Here is a 20311-nt window from a genome sequence, read left to right on the forward strand (position 1 = left end):
AAAAGAATGATTAAGGGAGAGGAGGAAGGTAGGCCTGGCATCAATTTGAACAAATTTTTCTTTTTCTGAAGGCTCATGTCTCCAAGGTTATGATAATAAAGTCATAAACATGCCAGCCACTTTAAGGGTCTCAGGATTAGTGAAGACCAAGAAAGATGAAATGATAAACGGTGAGCCAAGCCACCACTAGTGCAAGGCTCTAACAGAGTAACATATCCGCCACCAGTATTCTCAGCAGCAGTATATTTAAATACAAAGAGAACTACGTATACATGGTATTGTCATATAAATATTTCCTTTATTTTTCATGGTTAAAAATCTTATTTTCTTTCTTTATTTAAAAGCATACTTTATTAAAGAAACACTGGAAATGTGGATTCTTCTTGAGAAATAATCTTCCTCTTCACTGATCGATATGAAGAAACCAGATTCCTATACCAACTAATGGAAAGTTAACCACTGGTGAGTCTAGTTCCAATCCCAAATCAAGGACACACACGTTAGTACTGATTCTGTCCACTCAGTTAAAACACTCCCATTCCTGAACTAGATTAGCTATGAAATTCTAAAAATGCTCATTTTCCTGGGTATCCTCTTTTGTCAAAGGGTTTAGTATTTATTATGTTATTTACAGTAATTGACATTTACGAAAGGTGGAGAGACCAGAGAAAACACTCCATAGTATGTAAGACCTTTATCTCTTTTTAAATGTTCTTAGTAGACTATAATACTAAGCAATTATATTTAGATCTTCATGACTTGAAGGTGTCTTGAATATCTCTTAATCTGCTTTCTCCCTTAGAATTTCTTTCCATTCTAAAGAGAACATTTTTGCATCTTAGTATTAATCCTGTAGAATTAAAAAAAAAAAACCAAAGAAAGATTCTATGTTTCATACATTTTGAATTAAAATTACCAAAGCAATAAACCCTATAAGGATCATTTTTTTTCTTATTTAAATACTGGTACTTTCTATTAACCCTATTTCAAATTTAGAGTTATATATACATTGTGAAGATGTCCATGTACATAAGTTTCTGCAGAATCTCCAATTTTATTATAAAACTTCTTCCTCACACACGTTAGAGAACTATGTATGTTCACTTTCACAGGTTTAAACAACCCAAGAAGGATGGCATATTTTAAAGTTAACAACACTTTTTATCATTATAAAAACAGACTTAATGGTGACCCTAGCATTTGGTTACTCTGACTGATTAGCTAGGCTCCTGACTTTTTGTATTCATTATTGTTGGCTAATCTGACACTGGATTGTACGTATCACATGCATTTTCCAGGAGATAAAGAGGGATTACAAAAACCACAAATTCTAAGCACATGATTTTGCTACTTTTAGCACTTCTGGTAAAAGGGCTAGTTGAAGTTAAACAGGAAGGCTATTAACAAAAAGAAAAGTAGGGGACAAGTTATGTGTGGACTTCATTTACTCACATTTGAACTGGTCCTCCTTATTGGAGGCTAACTGAAAACAGATCAGACCATGACTTCTAGCTTTATGTTGGTCACTTTCAAATACTCCAATGACACTCTCCAATAATTTTATTATCTCCAGTTTTATGACGCCATACTATGCTTTTCACACTGTTTAAATTTCCCATTTCCATAATCCAAATGCCAAAAAATTACTACACATTCCCTTATACAGTCAAAAATAGGTTTACCAGAATGTTGTTAGTTATAGCTGAAGGCAGCAACATTTACAACATTACAACATTTAGCTTTTGTTACACCCATAAACATGTGAAAATTGCTTGTAAAGCAATCTTGCAAATATCAATGGAATGGTTACACACATCTTTCAGCATAATGATTTGGTACTCTACAGAGGCTCCCTGACCACCAGCCTGACCCCCACCTTGATGCAACAAATGCAAGTCCTTATGCCATTAAAATAACAGTATGAAATATCATTATCAGTGTTTAACTATATATACAAATAATGAACTGGCAAGTATCTAGTTTCAAATTAGACCCTTGGAATATGGCAAAATCAAGGCTGGTTATCTTTGCCTTAAACATAATTTTTTTTTTTTTTTTTTGCGGTACGCGGGCCTCTCACCGTTGTGGCCTCTCCCATTGCAGAGCACAGGCTCCGGACGCGCAGGCTCAGCAGCCATGGCTCATGGGCCCAGCCGCTCCGCGACATGTGGGATCCTCCCGGACCTGGGCACAAACCCGCGTCCCCTGCATCAGCAGGCGGACTCTCAACCACTGAGCCACCAGGGAAGCCCCGCCTTAAACGTAATTATTAAAAGCACACTTTGTTGGAAGGGAAGAAGATAATGGGACATTCTCAGTGCTCCAATTTGAAGTGATACTTGCCTCTTAATTTCTTGAAAAAGAAGCTTTGAAAGTTATATACATGGGTTTCATTTAAATTATGCAGCAATCTTTTATTATTATTGTCCCAGATTTTGTTTAATGAAGATCTGTCATCAAATCAAGTATGGTATTTCACAACTATAAGAACTGCAAGAGAAAAAAATGAAAAAGAAACATCAAAATCAGATTCAAAATCAGATTCATCAGATTAGCATTTTGATCAGATTAATACATACCCATAGCATAAAGCAGATAAAATACTTAAATATTTAATAACATGGGAAAATATTTACAATATATTTATTAGAAAGTATACATATGATCTTAGTTTTTGAAAAATATGTTTATATATTAATAGGAAAAGACTTAAAGTATATACAATAGTTATATTAATAGTAGCTATCTCTGTGTGGTAAGAGAACAGTTGGATTTTATTTTCTTCTTTATGTTATTCATGGGTTGATTCTTGGTACTGGCAGTAGTTATGTTCTATAAAGTCACCAAAAACACTGAATGAGTAAACACTGAACCACTGCTCTGAGGGGAAACACAGGCTTAAATCCCTGCCACCCTCTGGCTACAACATTTTTGACAACCAATCCATACATAACCTTGTTTTACACGTTTCTGTGTGAAGACACCTTACCTACTATATACTGTTGGCTTATTAACACTGAACTCCTGGCCAACAGTGCTGTCACTCACGCCTGAACAAAGCTCATCTAACACGTGTATTTCCTCCACAAGACACATCACAGCCTTGCTGCGCTCAGCAACACTAGCCAGCACTGCAGCACCAGTATACTCAGGGGCCTTTTTAAACAGCAAAAGCATCAACAAGACACACAAAAATGTGAGAAACTGTGCACTAACATTCGCTTCTCTGACTGCATCTGCCAATGACTCCGAAAGCATTGGGGTAACTGATCAATGTTAGCTAGTAGGTGAATTCACAAACACAGAATCCACAAATGATGAGGACTGACTTTTTCTTTAGAACAAAATCTTTTTTTCTGTTTAAAAAGAGTATCACCATGGAATTTTTCAAATGGTTATTCTGAGATACTTTCCAAATCTTTACAAAATCCCTGTAAACATAGATAAAGAAGCTTTGGAGAAAAGGAGATATTAAAAATGATCTGACCAGAGAAAGACAAATATATGATATCACTTATATGTGGAATCTAAAAAGTAATACATATGAATCTATATACAAAACAGAAACAGACTCATAGTCATAGAAAACAAACTTCTGGTTATCAAAGAGGAAAGGGGAGGGGGGAGGGATAGATTAGGAATACGGGATTAACAGATACAAGCTACTATACATAAAATAGATAAGCAACAAGGACCTACTATATAGCACAGGGAACTGTATTCAATATCTTGTAATAACCTATAATGGAAAATAATCTGAAATAATATATAACTGAATCACTTTGCTGTATACCTGAAACTAACACAACAATGTAAATCAACTACACTAAAAATTTTTTTTGAATGATCTGACTTTAAAAAGAATATTAAGGGGAGAAAAAAGGAAGGGCAAGAGTTATGTTTCCATGACTGAAATGAAGCTCAAATCCAAAACAAATTATCATCTGGAGAATTTATCTGGATTTTCCTTCAAACACAGTATTACGAAATGCAAGCTGCCATACCTAAAAGTTAAAAATAAATAGAAAATGAGTGTTATGGTCTTGATCATAATAGTAGCTATATCTGGCCTCAAACAAATCACTTAGCCCTGCCTTTGCAGGGGTAGGGGTGGAGGGTAGGACAGAGGTTCTCTTTGAGAATCTGATGAAAGATATACTCTCACCATAAAACTGTACATATGCATATTCACATAAAATTTTACGTACAATTTATGTGCATTTTCAGAGAGCTACAGATTCTAGGTTAAAAACTCCTTACTGACCTACTTGAGAATGGACTTGAGGATATGGGGAGGGGGAAGGGTAAGCTGTGACAAAGCGAAAGAGAGGCATGGACATATATACACTACCAAACGTAAGGTAGATAGATAGTGGGAAGCAGCCACAGAGCACAGGGAGATCAGCTGGGTACTTTGTGACCGCCTGGAGGGGTGGGATGGGGAGGGTGGGAGGGAGGGAGAGGCATGAGGGAAGGGATGTGGGAACAGATGTATATGTATGACTGATTCACTTTGTTATAAAGCAGAAACTAATAAAAAAAATTTAAAAATAAAAAAAATTTAAAAAAAGAACTCCTTACTGGAGTCAGAAGTCATTACTCAATCCTGACATTAGTCATACTAGGTCAACTGAATATAAATTAAAAAGGAAATTTAAATGAACTTCAAAACAAATGACACCCCCCCCAAATTAATAATCCAGTAAATACTTACTGATAATCACTAACAAAACGATAACAGCAACCAAAGCCATGATGGCTTTTATCTACAACACACAAAAAGGCATAAGAAAGATTAATGTCTGACTTGTTAATAAAGACTATCTGTTGTGCTGTTTACCACATTACACTAACTCATCATTGGACAGGCTCATTCCTTGAAAGGTTTACAAATTTTTTCTCAGATGAACTTCTGACTATTTGCATCTTTTTGTAATAATCAGAGTTCCCCAAATTTGAGGGTTTTGGCTTGCCTAGATTTTATTGTTTAAGGCTGCAGAGTAAACAGTAATAATCAAAGCCTTTACGGGCCTGATCTTTTTTGTCTATGATTTCTCACACATTTCTAATCTAAGACCAGGAAAAGAACAATATTTTATCAACTCTGTTCAGAAGTGTCAGGATATTATGAATAAGATTGGCATCCAATACAGATGGTTCAATATATATAGTATAAGGCAGCATTTGTTATAGCACTTATTCTCAAAGTATATTAGAATTCTGTTAGTTTTTGTTCCCCTTACTTTCTTCTTAGCATTTTTATCTTCATTTTGAGGAATATAATTTAGATGTTTTGTGAAGAACCTCATTTAATAAATAACTTGCCTAAGAGCATTCTGTGTGTCAGTTTCACAGTTGAGAGGAGAAACCTTAAGATTAGTCCTTAGCTAGTTAATATTTTAGGTCTACATCACCTCTCTCCATAAAACTGTCACATTCCTCATCTAATCCTAAAATGCATAGATTATAAATTGATTTGATTTTCCTGATGAATTCAAATGAGTCTTGTTTTCACCATTTTCATAGATAATTGATTAAAGATGGTTCATTCAGAAAAAAGATACTCAGTTATTATAAACACATACAACACTGATGAATATCACAAACAGTAACTAGAAGTAGCTAATGAAATGTTTCTAAAATAAAACAAATGGCTGCATTTTAGTGGCATTACATTCATGACAAGAACAAAGTGACCAAGAGAATATACATGGAAGCTTTCCAATTTGAATACCAGGTGCCTATTAAAATTATTAATTATGATAACCAAAAAATGTAGACAGTACTTTACACTGTAAAGTACTTTAGTGACCAAGTGATCCAGAGAATATACATGGAAGCTTTGCATCTTTTTTTTAAGCTGAAAACATTTCTAAAGTAATTTGGAATTTTACAATAGCTTTTCAACTTTACCAAAAATATATCTTAATTTGCCCTGTTAATTTGTGCTAGCCTTAACATTTAGAAGATTTAAATGGAAATATCAATACCAATTTTAAAACACCTAAATAAACGGAGTTTCTAACACTGGCCAGGAAACGTTTACAACCAAAAATGGCAGTAATGTATTCATGCACGTCCAAAGCTCTCTTCTTCCAAACAACATAGACAAAAATCTGCTTCTCATTAAACACATAAGAGCCTCAGAGCCCCATAAGATACTTAAGAGAGGTGTCACTGATTCTCTCTCCCCACCCATTGGATAATTCTGTTCACTTACTTATTTTTAAAGTCAGGTTTATGAAAATATACTTTACATACAATAAAATTCACCCTCTTAAAATTCATTTTGACGTGTTTTGACATACATACAGTTGTCAACCATCACCTTCATAGTCGAACATAAGACATTTTCATCACTCAGAAAGTTCCCTCATGCCCTGCTGTAGTCAATCTCCACCCTCCATCCTTAGCCACTGGCAACCTCTGATCTCTTTTCTGTCCCTATATCCCTTTCCTTAGCTCTTCCCAAATAATCATTATGAAGTTAATCCAGAAAATGGTAGTGATATAGAGACTATTTAAAAATATAAATTTAAAATAGAATTCAATTTTTCCCCTTAAAAGCATACTATTCCTTTGATGTGGACCCCGTAAAGTACAAAATGAAACTCTTTAGATATAGCTAAAAAAAAGCTAGGCAAAATGCACATTATCATTTTGTTAATGGCCACGTGAATGAGTCATGTGGGGAGAGGAGGTAGCTCACGGACCTTTTGTTCTTCCAAACTAGTCTGCAGGATAGAAAATTTCTATAGAAATAGAAAATTTATTCATTAAAGAAAAACAGAAAATTTAAATTCTACATAAGAGGAGCAATGAAACTTGTTTCTTTCCCTAAGTTCTATTTCTGAAAGTAAGAGGATTCAGCAGGTAAACAGACAGAAATAAGCAAATCCAAGGCAACTCTTGAAAGAAATCCTTAGCATATGTCAACATCGAGTTTTGAAAGTTATTGCTAAACTTGAAAATGAGAGACTAAAACCAATGTGGTATATCCAAGGTTTTCAACAAAGCCAAAAATGATACACAGTATCAGGAGGAAAAAGAAAAGATCTGCTCATATGACATGAAATTTGCTATAAAGTCTTAAGAGAAACATTTTTTCTGTTTGATATATAGTAGCCATACTTGATTTAAGCAGTAAATTCATTTCCATAAAACGTTTTTCAGGAATATATTAGCATATAATGATTCCCATTTTTTTCCTTGTTACAAATTTTTCTTTTATATCTTATTTCTCCTATCCAAGTACTAACCAGGTCTGACCCTGCTCAGCTTCTGAGATCAGGCAGGTTGAGGGTGGTATGGCATAAGACTGTATCTTATTTCTCTGGAATAATGAGTGACAGTGGGATTTTCTTTTTAGCCCCATTTGCCATATGGATTCTGAAACATTAAACTGCTTTTATTTTTTTCTCCATCCAACAGAAAATTATATTTTTCTCTGGCTTGCTTTCTGTCTTTTAAATATCTCTATGTAATGCTATAGGTTGCTCCAAAAAGGTACTAAAAATAAATTACAAGTTAATATTGCTTACAAGATACATCTAGAGGAAGCTAAATTATTAATAAACTGTGGATTACTCTCTATGAAGAAATCCATGAAAACATCCTTTTAGGCACTGCTTGATTCCTTTAGTTACTTCTGACCCATAAGATATTAATTCAACAAATATTTACTGAGTTCCACCATGTCCCAGGTTCAGAAGATATAAAAATAAGCAAGACAGTTGTAGTCCTGTTCCCCACGGAGCTTATCACCTAGAGGCCCTTTTTTCTTCATGTCTTTAAATACCACTGGATATGCTGACGGACCTATCCAATATCTTCCAATTTACTTACTTTGCATCCACGCCACCACATTTGCCTTCGAAGTTGTTTGGATCTGTTGCTAAAAGCAGTTGCATTATCCGATAAGCTTTCTATATCACATAGAGGATGGAGAGAAGGATTAATCGACATAACAGCATTCTTTTATCTAGTCACACAAAGACAAGAAAACACTAATTTCTACTTCTGCAAGTCTATTCCCTTTTAAGCACGAAAACATCTTTCCTTTCCTCTACCCACAAACTCTGGCATTCTGTATTCTAAAAAAAAAAACCAAAAAGTAAAAAATGGCTGCAGGTCAGTTTGCTCAATCCACTTTTACAATAAGAGTAAGAGAAGTCTCCCCAGGGCCTCAATGCTTTCAAATAAACTTATGAATTCTGGTAGAAATACTCTTTAAATATTCAAATACTTGGCACAACTATAGAAAAAAAAATTTACAACAGAGAAGGCTAGATTCTTAGAATATATCAAAAGTGACTGATTTTGAAGCAAAACAATATATTTTTAAAGTGTTTAAGTAAGTTTTTTGGTTAAAAAAGTCTGTCAAGGATTAATCAGATATTCATTCAGCCATTCATCATCTAAAAAATATGTGAGTGCCTAATAAGTGCCATGGACTGTTATAAGAATAGAGACTAACATTTGTCAGTAAAGAAATGTTACTAAGTCATCAGAGAAAGCATAAGATAAAAATATTAGATATGTGTGAAATAAGTTTGAAAAGAAGTGATTAGACCTATCCTCCTTGAGATCAGGAGAAATACAAAGCACATCAACGTAACAGGACAAAAGAAAAAAATAATCTAACTCTTCAACAATGAATTTTTAATCTTTCTGTTCTCAACTGATCAATTAAAGAAATAATACAACAATAAGATGATTCAAAGCAAAGGGAGCTACATACAACTCAATAACAAAAAAGCAAACAACCCAATCGAAAACTGGGCAGAAGACTTAAATAGACATTTCTCCAAAGAAGACATACAGATGGCCAACAGGCACATGAAAAGACAGTCAACATCTCTAACGATTAGAGAAACGCAAATCAAAACTACAATGAGGTACCACCTTGTATCAGTCAGAATGGCCATCATTAAAAAGTCTACAAATGACAAATGCTTAAGAGGGTGTGGAGAAAAGGGAATCCTCCTACACTGTTGGTGGGAATGTAAATTGTGCAGCCACTGTGGAAAACAGTACGGAGGTTCCTCAAAAAACTAAAAATAGAGTTGCCATATGATCCTGCAATCCCACTTCCGGGCATATATCTGGAGGAAACTATAATTTAAAAAGATACATGCACCCCAATGTTCACTGCAGCACTATTTCCAATAGCCAAGACATAGAAACAACTTAAATGTTCATCAACAGATGAATGGATAAAGAAGATGTGGTACATATTATAATGGAATACTACTCTGCCAGAAAAAAAGAGTAAAATAATGCCATTTGCAGCAACATGGATGGACCTAGAGATTATTATACTATGTGAAGTCAGAAAGAGAAAGACAAATATCATAGATATCACTTACATTTGGAATATAAAATATGACACAAATGAACATATCTACGAAACAGAAACACAGACATAGGGAACAGACTTGTGGTTGCCAAGGGCGGGGGGTGGCGGGGTGGGGGAAAGGATGCATTGGGAGTTTGGGATTAGCAGATGCAAACTATTATACACAGAATGAATAAACAACAAGGTCCTACTGTATAGCACAGGGAATTATATTCAATATCCTGTGATAAACCATAATGGAAAAGAATATGAAACAGAATATATATATGTATAACTGAATCACTTTGCTGTACAGTAGAAATGAACACAACATTGTAAATCAACTATACTTGAATAAATTGTATATAAAAAAAACAAAGTAAAGGGAGCTAAAGTTAAAAACATTAAGACCATAAATGCCATTTTTCCTAAGTCAAGATTCCTAAACTTTGGCTAGAAAAATGGGAGAAGTAAACTATCAAAATACAGATTAATAACATCAAGAATTATATGAAGTATCTGTACCTGATTTGTCCTGTAGTTCATCTAGTCTCTCCCCTCTTTCTATTACCTTTGTAATATTTTCTTGCATGACATCAATGACTTCATCCACCTGATTCTGAACACTAGTTTAAAAGAAAAAGATGAAAAAATAATGCATTCTTTTGAGAATTTTACAGTTTTTGAGACTTTCATTAGACATGATAGAAAACAGCAAGTTCTCAGAATTATTCAACTCTAAAATGTTTAAGGCTTGTAGCAACAGTCCTTCCATTTGTGGGCTTGATTACTCAGGCAATTAAAAGAACATGATACAAATAAAGTAATATTTAACTTATAGTTTATTCTTAACCCTGTTTCTTCAAATTAAATATACTGTCAGAATGCTCAGTAACTACAGAATTTAGTCAAATAGCTTGACTCTAAATAATCCGTTTCATTTTCTTTTCAATAGGCCATTGAGGCATCACATAGACACAGCTATAAGCTACTTTTGCTATACATACAGTTCACACACTAAGGCTAACAAAAGAGTTTGCCCAGGTATGTTAGAAGCCTATGAAAAATATTCAGTTTCCAAAATGGAAAGGTACAGTATGCTCTAGGACACTAAGGCTCAGTGGGTATAACTCTTCACAGCTCATCAATTTCCTCTTAAACAGGGTTTAAAACAATGAGCAACACTTGGGAGGGTTTTGAAGCACCCACGAAGGAGCAAAGAGTAAACATTTTTGGTTGTTCTTCAAAATGAAAATATGATTTTCTTTATATCAGGTGATGAGAGCCTGTTCCAACCGAACTTCAGACTGTTCAATGAAGATTTTTTTTTTAAATAAATTTATTTATTTATTTATTTGTGGCTGCATTGGGTCTTTGTTGCTGCGCGCGGGCTTTCTCTAGCTGCGGCGAGCGGGGGCTACTCTTCATTGTGGTGCGCGGGCTTCTCATTGCGGTGGCTTCTCTTGTTGCAGAGCATGGGCTCTAGGTGCATGGGCTCAGTAGTCGTGGCACACGGGCTCAGTAGTTGTGGCGCACGGGCTTAGTTGCTCCAAGGCATGTGGGACCTTCCCGGACCAGGGCTCAAACCCGTGTCCCCTGCATTGGCAGGCGGATTCTTAACCACTGCGCCACCAGGGAAGTCCCATGTTCAATGAAGATGTAAACTAAATTCAAAAATTTAATAATTGGACCTCAGCTGCCTACTCTCACTCAGAAGTTACCCCCCAGAGTACATAAACATAGAAATGATTAAGTGTCTAGTTTTCCTCTTTTGCTTCAATCATTTGACAAATGTCTAGTCTTCCCGTTGCTTCAATCACTTGACAAAATGTTACCTTAGTTTATGGAATAAGTCATGCCAGAGAAATATTTAAAATGAAAAATAAAATGAACTCACAGTTCTTATAACTCAAAAACTGTTTAAAATATAAAAACTTTAAAGTGGATTACTAGCAACTATAAGTAGATATATGTTTTAAATAAATAAGGATATGCAATTGTTCTTTCTAGTTGGGGAAGTGTATCAATTTATCAAATATCACCTAGGAAGCTTTTAAGAAAATTTCACAATACACATCTCCTCACTGCCCCCCTACTCTATAGTGAGTGGGGAGTAAGGCAGGACATGTGTACTTTTGAAAAAGAGTTCTATCCCTTCCCTGTCACGAAGCTATATCTTCAAAAAGTTTGCTTTAAAAACAAAATGAAGGCCCATTTAGACACATACGGTTTCGGAAGAAGCATCCTCAGATTCAAGTAGAATTACTATGTTTGATGATAGTCACCCCTCCTCCCATGTTAAAAGCACCCACTGATTATCCACTCATAGACTTCAGGGTTCATCATAGCTTCCTAGAGTTCTGTGCCTCTCACACAGTATTCTACTAAACGGTATAAAACTGAAGCACAACTAAAGTGGGACATGGAGAATTCCCTTCTGCCCACACAGATCTGAAAGAGCCCCCACGTGTCTAAGAGGTCTTGTTGCAACTCCTAAGCAGACAGCTCAAGATGTAAAATCTTATACAAGAACAATGGCACAAATACTTAAGCAATTTATTCAATAAATAATTAAGAAGAGCTTACTATGTACTGTTCTAGGCACTAGGAATACTGAACGAAGCAGACAATAATTCCGGCTCTCATGGAACGTATGCTTAAATGTGCAATGAGTGCACTTCATTAACCTTCAGAGTTGTTTAACAGTCTCTGTCTAACCCATTACTCTATATTGTTTACAGCATTTAACACTAAGCGAAAGTATTTATTTATTTACATGCTTATTTCCTGTCGCTCCCCACTAGAAGGTAAGTTCAACACATGCAGAGACCTTGCCTACTTTGTTCACTTTTGTAGCCCCAGTACCTGTAACATTGCTTGGGAAAGAGTATGCACTTAATACTTAACAGCTGAATAAGTGAACAGTTTGGGTATAAGTCCTGCAAAGCACATCCAGCTACTTGAGAAAGAGTTATAAGGCAGATATAAGAATGTAGAGGTCTCCATTTAACTATAATGGAAGCAGAGCTATTGTTTATCAAGGGCCAATCTTGAAATTCCTAGGTAGTTATTTTCCATCATATGCAAGAGATAATAGCCTGAAGCAAGGTGCAGCACGGTGGAAATGGACAGAATGTACGGCAGCACCTACACATAATCAGATTATAGCTATTGTGGATATTAATATACCTGTACTACATGTGATTTTAAAACAAAACCAAAATAACTGAAGGAATCGTTATGGTCCCAGAATCCCTATAAGCAAAAGACTCCATGGATAATACAGGCAGATTAATTGGAATAGAATTCATAAAATTACAGATTAAGTCTTACTAGATTATGATAAACCTAGGGGTATTACCTCAACAACATGACACACGTGTAATCTCTATGGCTAATGGAAACCACCCAACATTTTAATTTTTCCTGCCAAGTGATTAATAAATTATTGTTACTTTCTCCTTCACATATTACTAGCCACTGGTATAACCCTCTTAATCCAGCTACTGTATAACCCTCATTCAATCTTAAGATAACGGAAAATCTCATGACTGTGCTTCTATATTTCAAGATATTTTCATGCCCAGAACACAACTTTTATAGAAAAAAAGAGAAGAAAATCATCTATTTATTTACTTTAATATAAAGGATAATTTTTAAAAAAAACAAGTGGAAAGGGACCTCCTGGTGGTCCAGTGGTTAAGACTCCGCGCTCCCAATGCAGGGGGCCCAGGTTCAATCCCTGGTCAGGGAACTAGATCCCGCATGCCACAACTAAGAGCCCGCATGCCACAACTAAGAGCCTGCATGCCACAACCAAAGATCCAGCAACTTGCAACTAAAGATCCTGCATGCAACAATGAAGATCCCACGTGACGCAACTGAGACCCGGCACAGCCAAATAAATAAATAAATAATTTTTTAAAAAGTGAAAACATATTTCCCCATGATTTTTTACATTTTCATAGCAGTTACAATACTTTGATTTCTATTTGTATTTTATGTTGGTCTTATCCTCACTATTATACTGTAAATGCCTTAAAAACAGAGATTGTCCCACTCATCTGTTTCCCAGGTCATGTGAAATGTGCCTGGTAGAAAACAGGCATTCAACAAATATTTTCTGATCTGAATTAAGTATTTCATTTATTCAAAAATATATATTAAGGAGTTATTATTATGCTATGCATTGAGGATAGTGATGTGAATGTTTTGATCCTCAGCAAGATTACAGTCTAGTGGGGAACACTGGTAGCTAGGATTATATTACCATATGTCAAGTGCCATAATGGAAGGAAGCACATGGTATCAGTCGTGCAGCCTAGATGAATCCAGCCTGGACCAGAGATGGCATCAAGATCCTGGTGCTGAGTTTTGAGGAGGTTAAGAGTGAATTGGGCAGAGTAAAAAAGGTGATGGATGGTGGGAAAGTTCTAGGCTAAAGGAATAAGAGGAGGGGATATTTCAGGAACCAACGATTACCTGGATATGGGTGATGGAGTTGGGGCAAGAAAAGGGTAGAGAACTTCTAGATTTATAATTTGAGCAACTGAGTAGATGTAGATGATGGTCATTAACTGAAATAGAAAATTAAGGACTCAAAGAAAAAGCAAGTTTTTGAAGGAGGGGGTGGAGATTTATATCATTTCCTGTTAGAGTCATATAGTAGAAGAAAGGATACAAGAGAGAACATATCCAGGAAAATATCAAGACATGTAGAGAAAAGACATTTTAACATTGGTTTAGTAATTTATTTATTTTTGCTGTGTTGGGTCTTCGTTTCTGTGCGAGCGCTTTCTCTAGTTGTGGCAAGCGGGGGCCACTCTTCATCGCAGTGTGCGGGCCTCTCACTATCGCGGCCTCTTTTGTTGCAGAGCACAGGCTCCAGAGGCGCAGTCTCAGTAGTTGTGGCTCACGGGCCTAGGTGCTCCGCGGCATGTGGGATCCTCCCAGACCAGGGCTTGAACCCGTGTTCCCTGCATTGGCAGGCAGATTCTCAACCACTGTGCCACCAGGGAAGCCCTTAACATTGTTTTAAATCCTCCTTAGAGTCTGACAGCACTTGTGTTCCTGAGATGTCTCTATTCTAATTATCACCACTACAGGGAAGCCGCATGGTGTAGTGTAGAGAGGCCAGGCTCTGGACACAGAGAGATCTGGGTTTGCAATTCAGCATTATCACTTACTATGTATGTGGCTTTGCAAGTCATTTTGCAAGCCTCTTTGAGCCTCATATTTTCTCACCTTTGAAATGAATATGATAATCTTTCCCTTATGAGAATTAGATGTGACAAGTGTGTTTTAAACACTTAGCACGGTTCCTAACACTTAGCATGTGTTTAATGTCAGTGTTCTTCCATTAAGGAAAAAAAAGCTCATGCTCTGCAACACACACTCATCTGTTATTTTATAAAGAAAATATTTATTTTCACAGTTAACACCCCCATCTTGTGGCCTCTTAAGGTACTGTTGACAAAAAAATTTTAAATATATGCTGTATTTTTGCAAGTATATATATATATGTGTATATATATATACACACATATGCATATATACTATATGTAGTATATATGCTGTATTTTTGCCATTATATATATAGACATATATAGTATATATGTACATATATACATATATATATGTATATATATGTATCTGTTCATCATAGAACATTCCTTGGGGGAATTAAGTTAAACTTGTTGGACCAAGGCTATAGATAGGAGATTTCCTACCTGTGGCAGAGAATGTCTACAATTCACTGGAGTGGCATTTATAATGCTACTATTTATTTTAAAAGCAAAGGAAACATTCCAAAGAGAATCATAAATTTTTTATATAGGCACGTGACTATTTAAAATCTTTCCCAGGGCTTCCCTGGTGGCGCAGTGGTTGAGAGTCCGCCTGCCGATGCAGGGGACACGGGTTCGTGCCCTAGTCTGGGAAGATCCCACATGCCGCGGAGCGGCTGGGCCTGTGAGCCATGGCCCCTGAGCCTGCGCGTCCGGAGCCTGTGCTCCGCAATGGGAGAGGCCACAACAGTGAGAGGCCTGCGTACTGCAAAAATAAAAAATAAAAAAATAAAATCTTTCCCAAAAATCTTCCCTGAAAAGTGACACTGGAATACTAAAGAACCCATTAAAAGGACCTACTGTATCAGCACAGGGAACTATATTCAATATCTTGTAACAACCTATAGTGGAAAAGAATCTGAAAAAGAATATATATATATGTATAACTGAATCACTCTGCTGTACACCTGAAATTAAACACTGTAAATCAACTTATACTTCAATTTAAAAAAAAGTGACACTGGGCATTTTTGTGGGATTAATCTGTTATCAACATGTCAATCAAATGCAGACAAAGCAACAATGTGGCTGATCCACACATCAAAAAAACACCCTGTATGGAAACATTACACATTAAGTGGTGACAACACACCTTAAAGAAACTCACGAGTGCTCCCAATTTTAGTTACTAAACAAATGCCAGGAATCTGTCCTTGGGCAAGTAGTGTGGCAGGTTGTGCTCCACCATTTGGGGCCACTTTGGGCACATGCCTGAGTCGTGCCCTGGTTAGGTAAACACTCAAGGGGTTGTGCCAAGGGTTAATTTGTGTGTTTTGATGACTGACCACCTTCTGAGTACGTATGATAAGCCTTCAGCTCTAGAGGAAGAGCCATTACACTTCCTCAACAGTGCCTTACTGTTCTAAAATTCTGTGATCACCAACGTTATTATGGTAATTTAATATGCACATATACACATTCACATGCATGTGTGCTTGGCACTTACTAACATAGACATATCCTGCAATGCCCACTCTGTATAACTGGCACTGGTTTTGGGGTCAGCTGGAAAGTCATACTCAGAAGACTCACTGGGCCACACTCAGTACCAGGCTCACTCTGCAGAAGGATGTCAGACAAGAAATGAAGCACATTGGCAGGGAAAAAACAGGTGTGTCATCAGTGGAGTCGTCTTCTCCTGTGGCAGCTGAGGTATATATGTGGGTGGATAGAGAAGTCACTCTGGCTCAGAGAAGGGCACTGGCTCTGCCACGGCATCCTCGCAACCTTGAATGCCTTGTGATCCTTCCAAAGATGAGGATGAGTGGCTTCTGAGGCCATCTCCCACTCACCTCCCCATCTCCCCTAGGAGACTGTCATGAGACAGTTTCTTATCACCTCCCAGGTTCTGATGACATATAAGGCTTTGTGCAGGATATACCCGCAGACTATAAAACCACTTAGCTGCAGGCTAGAATTGGCTCCTTTGTAATAGGGCATCTCACTATTCATACTGCAGCCCCCTGGACCCTTCTATTTTGGTATCATCATTTTTGGTGCTTAGGACAAGAACCCAGGGAGCTGGCACCTTTGGCTACTCTTCCTTTGACAATCTATGTAAGTAATAAACTCTGAATCTAAGTGGCTCATTGTATCTTTACTGGCTGAATCATACACTTGAAGCAGCAGAGACTCTCTCTTCTGCTGGCCTTGAAGAAGCAAGCACTGTAGGTTGTACAGCTGCAAGGAAGTGCATCCTGTCAACAACTACCTGAGCTTAGTCAGGAGCTTCAGATGAGATCAAAGCCCTGGCGACACCTCAATTTCAGCCTTGTGAGACCCTGCAGAGGGCCCACCTAAGTAGTGACTGAACGCCTGAACCATGGAAAATGTGAGATGATGAATGTTTGCTGTTTTAGGCTGCTAGGTTCAGGGTAACTTGTTACACAGCAATAGAAAATGAAAACATCCCATTTAGTAGTCAAATCAATTTGTTGGTGCTGTATTACAGAATCCATGAGCTAGGATCAGGCTCAGTGTGGACCTGTTTCTTCACACCAACCACTACCTGACTAAAGCCCAAGTATCTAATCAATAACTTTTTTCTTTTTTAAACTGTGGTTTATTATTTATTTATTCATTCATTCATTCATTCATTCGTTTATTTTTGCCACATCACGCGGCATGCGGGATCTTAGTTCCCCCAACAGGGATCGAACCCATGCTTCCTGCAGTGGAAGCGTGGAGTCTTAACCACTGGACCACCAGGAAAGTCCCTCATCAATAACTTGATATCCCATTACAGTACCCTTCCCACTATGTGCTATCTATATCCAGACTTAGGGTAGCAACTACCCCTCCTTAGATCCTGAACCTGGGCCATTCAGTTGTTTATCTTTTATAGCTCGGTAAATTTCCAGGCCTACTTCACTGCTCCATTCATTCCTTCTCCCTTCTTGCCAGGACTCATATGATTCTAATATTAGATACATTCACTACAGCATTATCCACCATCTACCATCAACAATATACACAGAAAAGCTCTAAACTGAAAATTAATGAGTCCATAAAACTTAGATCAATAAATGGATTAGGATAAGTAATAGATATGAACAAATTCTGGAAGTATATAAACAAGATACTGTACTTCAGAAAACTAAATCTATTATATTACTTTTATTATCATGCTGAAAATGGGAATCAAGCTATAGATTTAAAACCAAAATAGACCTTGAGATTATGCTAAATAAATGAATTTGATATATAATAATTAAATTAAGAAAACCAACAACCAGGAATTGCATCTCCTTAGCTATAATTAAGAGGTAACCTTGTGAAAATGAAAAGAATGACTGGGTTTTTACAACCTAGTAGTAATATTAGTCTACATCAAGGCTCAGCAAATTTTTCTGTAAAGGGCCAGCCAGATAATAGAGAGTTTCGATTTTGTGGGCCATAAGGTCTCTGTCACAACTACTCAAATCTGTCACTGTAGTTTGAAAGCAGCCAATAGATACTAGGAATGGCTGTGTTTCAATAAAACTTCACAAAATCAGGTGGCAGCCAGATTTGGCTCATATGCTGTAGTTTGCCAATCCCTGGTCCTTGTAGAAATATGATAATCATTTAAACAAATGAGTGTCTCACAAACTTACTGCTTAATTTTTTCATTTCTAGGTCCAAATCTTGGTCCAGATGGTCCCCTTCTGAAAACAAAACACCACGTACATATTAATGAGAGCATTAAAACAAACCCCAAAACAGAAAACACACACACTTGCTGAATTCTAAACATGGATCATTTATCATAAGGAACCACATATTACTGGTACTGATGGAACCTAATGATATTTAATCATGTCTGTACTTCACTGGTACTTAGTGCAGGACATCACAGCTTAATTCTTCTGAATGTTATCACTTTTAATATAATTCTTAGTTATACACAGGTAGTTTTAATCATTAAACTCTGAAATACCATAACAACTAAAGTGCCAGTGACTATGAATAACTTTATGATCAATTATAGAACACTAGAAGTCCAACTACCTTGAATTTAGGCTCTAATGAAATGCTGATTTGGGGGGATGGATGTAGAGAAAAATCCAAAACACTAAAATTTTTCAAGTATGTTTTTTGATTACTCATCTTAAAACTTAGCAACATAACTAAAGGGAAATTTAAGAGTCTACGAAAATATTAACATTTCTCAAATTATTATCTCTCCATTATAGTCGAGTGTTATATCATTTAAACCAATCCATTTTAATACTCTGAAAATTAAAATTTTTGGATGTTTTAAGTAATTTTCCATCTTCTGATGATAGAAAATAAGGTATAAACCATAAAACTCAAAAAAGAATAGGTTCTGTACCAATTAAGCATTAATTTCCCATTTCCCCCTCCTCCCAGCCCTTGGCAACCACCATTCTACTTTGTGTCTCTATGAGTTTGATTACTCTAGGTGCCTGAGATAAGAAGAATCATGTAAAATGTATCCTTTTGTGACCAGCTTCTTTCACTTAGCATAATTAATATCTTCAAGGTTCATCCATGTTGTAGCGTGTGTCAGAATTTCCTTCCTTTTTAATACTGAGTACTATGCCATTGTATGTACATACCATATTTTGTTTATCCATCTTTCCACTGATGGACACTTGGGTTACTTCCACCTTTTGGCAATTATGAATAATCCTGCTATGAACAGGTTTATTTTTCATAATAATCAACAGGTGTTGATTAATTTTTTTTTTTTTTTTTTTTTTTTGCAGTACGCAGGCCTCTCACTGTTGTGGCCTCTCCCGTTGTGGAGCACAGGCTCCGGATGCGCAGGCTCAGCAGCCATGGCTCACGGGCCCAGCTGCTCCGCAGCATGTGGGATCTTCCCGGACCGGGGCACGAACCCGTGTCCCCTGCATCGGCAGGCGGACTCTCAACCACTGCGCCACCAGGGAAGCCCGTGTTGATTAATTTTTTAAAAATTATTTCAGAAATTTTATTAGCTTTGTCTCCCTTTCAATACACAGACAGAACCACAGGGTGTGGTAGTGTTCCGGTTTTGTCGTCAGGCCCTTTGGAAGATGTACAGCATTATTTGGGAGTGAACCTCCAGTGTACAGTTAGCCTGAAAAGTTTGTTTCTCACTTACATTCGGGTGATCACTTGTTTAGCCAAAGCATCTGACCTTTTCAGTACTGAGTCCTTTGTTGACAGGTAGCTGTTGCTCTAGTCTAAGGCTTCTCACTGTAATTGGCACTATGAGCAATTAGCTTTTTGACACTGGAAACCTTGTTACCTGTAGGAAATTATCTTCCCAGTTCATCTGACTTTGCTGCCAAAAATGATATTATTTCCTGTTATTGGATTTAATTTCCATCCTGCAGGCTCTTTTTGCCAACTGCTTCATGGCTGTCAATTACTTTTTATAAAATGTTTTATACAATGTTTTTTATTTGGAAAAAAAAAAGCCTCTATAAAAAACTCCACAACATTATAGCAAAGTGGGAGGTAAATGTTTCCTCCCAGGCATACCCTTCTGGAGGTATAAGCCTCCAGAGAAAACTCCTGCAACAATATGTCATCCTTCCTGACTTTGCAAATAAAACCGAGGCCCTTTCTAATCAAAACTGCAAAGGACTGACCAGGTTAATTAATTCTGACAGAGCATCAAGGCAATCCAACAGGGAAA

The 20311-nt window shown here is 36.8% G+C and overlaps 1 protein-coding gene across 2 annotated transcripts in view; it reads right to left on the bottom strand.

Moving 5' to 3' along the window:
* Window positions 1–276: 276 nt before the first annotated feature.
* Window positions 277–20311, bottom strand: part of VAMP4 (vesicle associated membrane protein 4) — a 31073-nt gene continuing 11038 nt past the window's right edge. For both annotated transcript variants that reach the window (XM_081221411.1, XM_081221412.1), the window contains 5 exons: window positions 18279–18329; window positions 9863–9963; window positions 7846–7925; window positions 4715–4766; window positions 277–2490 (listed from right to left, as the gene is read on the bottom strand). In XM_081221411.1, coding sequence (XP_081077537.1) covers window positions 2462–2490; window positions 4715–4766; window positions 7846–7925; window positions 9863–9963; window positions 18279–18329 — 313 coding nt within the window. In that variant the 3' untranslated portion in view covers window positions 277–2461. The remainder of the gene's footprint in view (window positions 2491–4714; window positions 4767–7845; window positions 7926–9862; window positions 9964–18278; window positions 18330–20311) is intronic.

The sequence above is a fragment of the Mesoplodon bidens genome (genome assembly GCF_964165515.1).
Source record: "Mesoplodon bidens genome assembly, chromosome: 2".
Lineage (NCBI taxonomy): Eukaryota > Metazoa > Chordata > Mammalia > Artiodactyla > Ziphiidae > Mesoplodon > Mesoplodon bidens.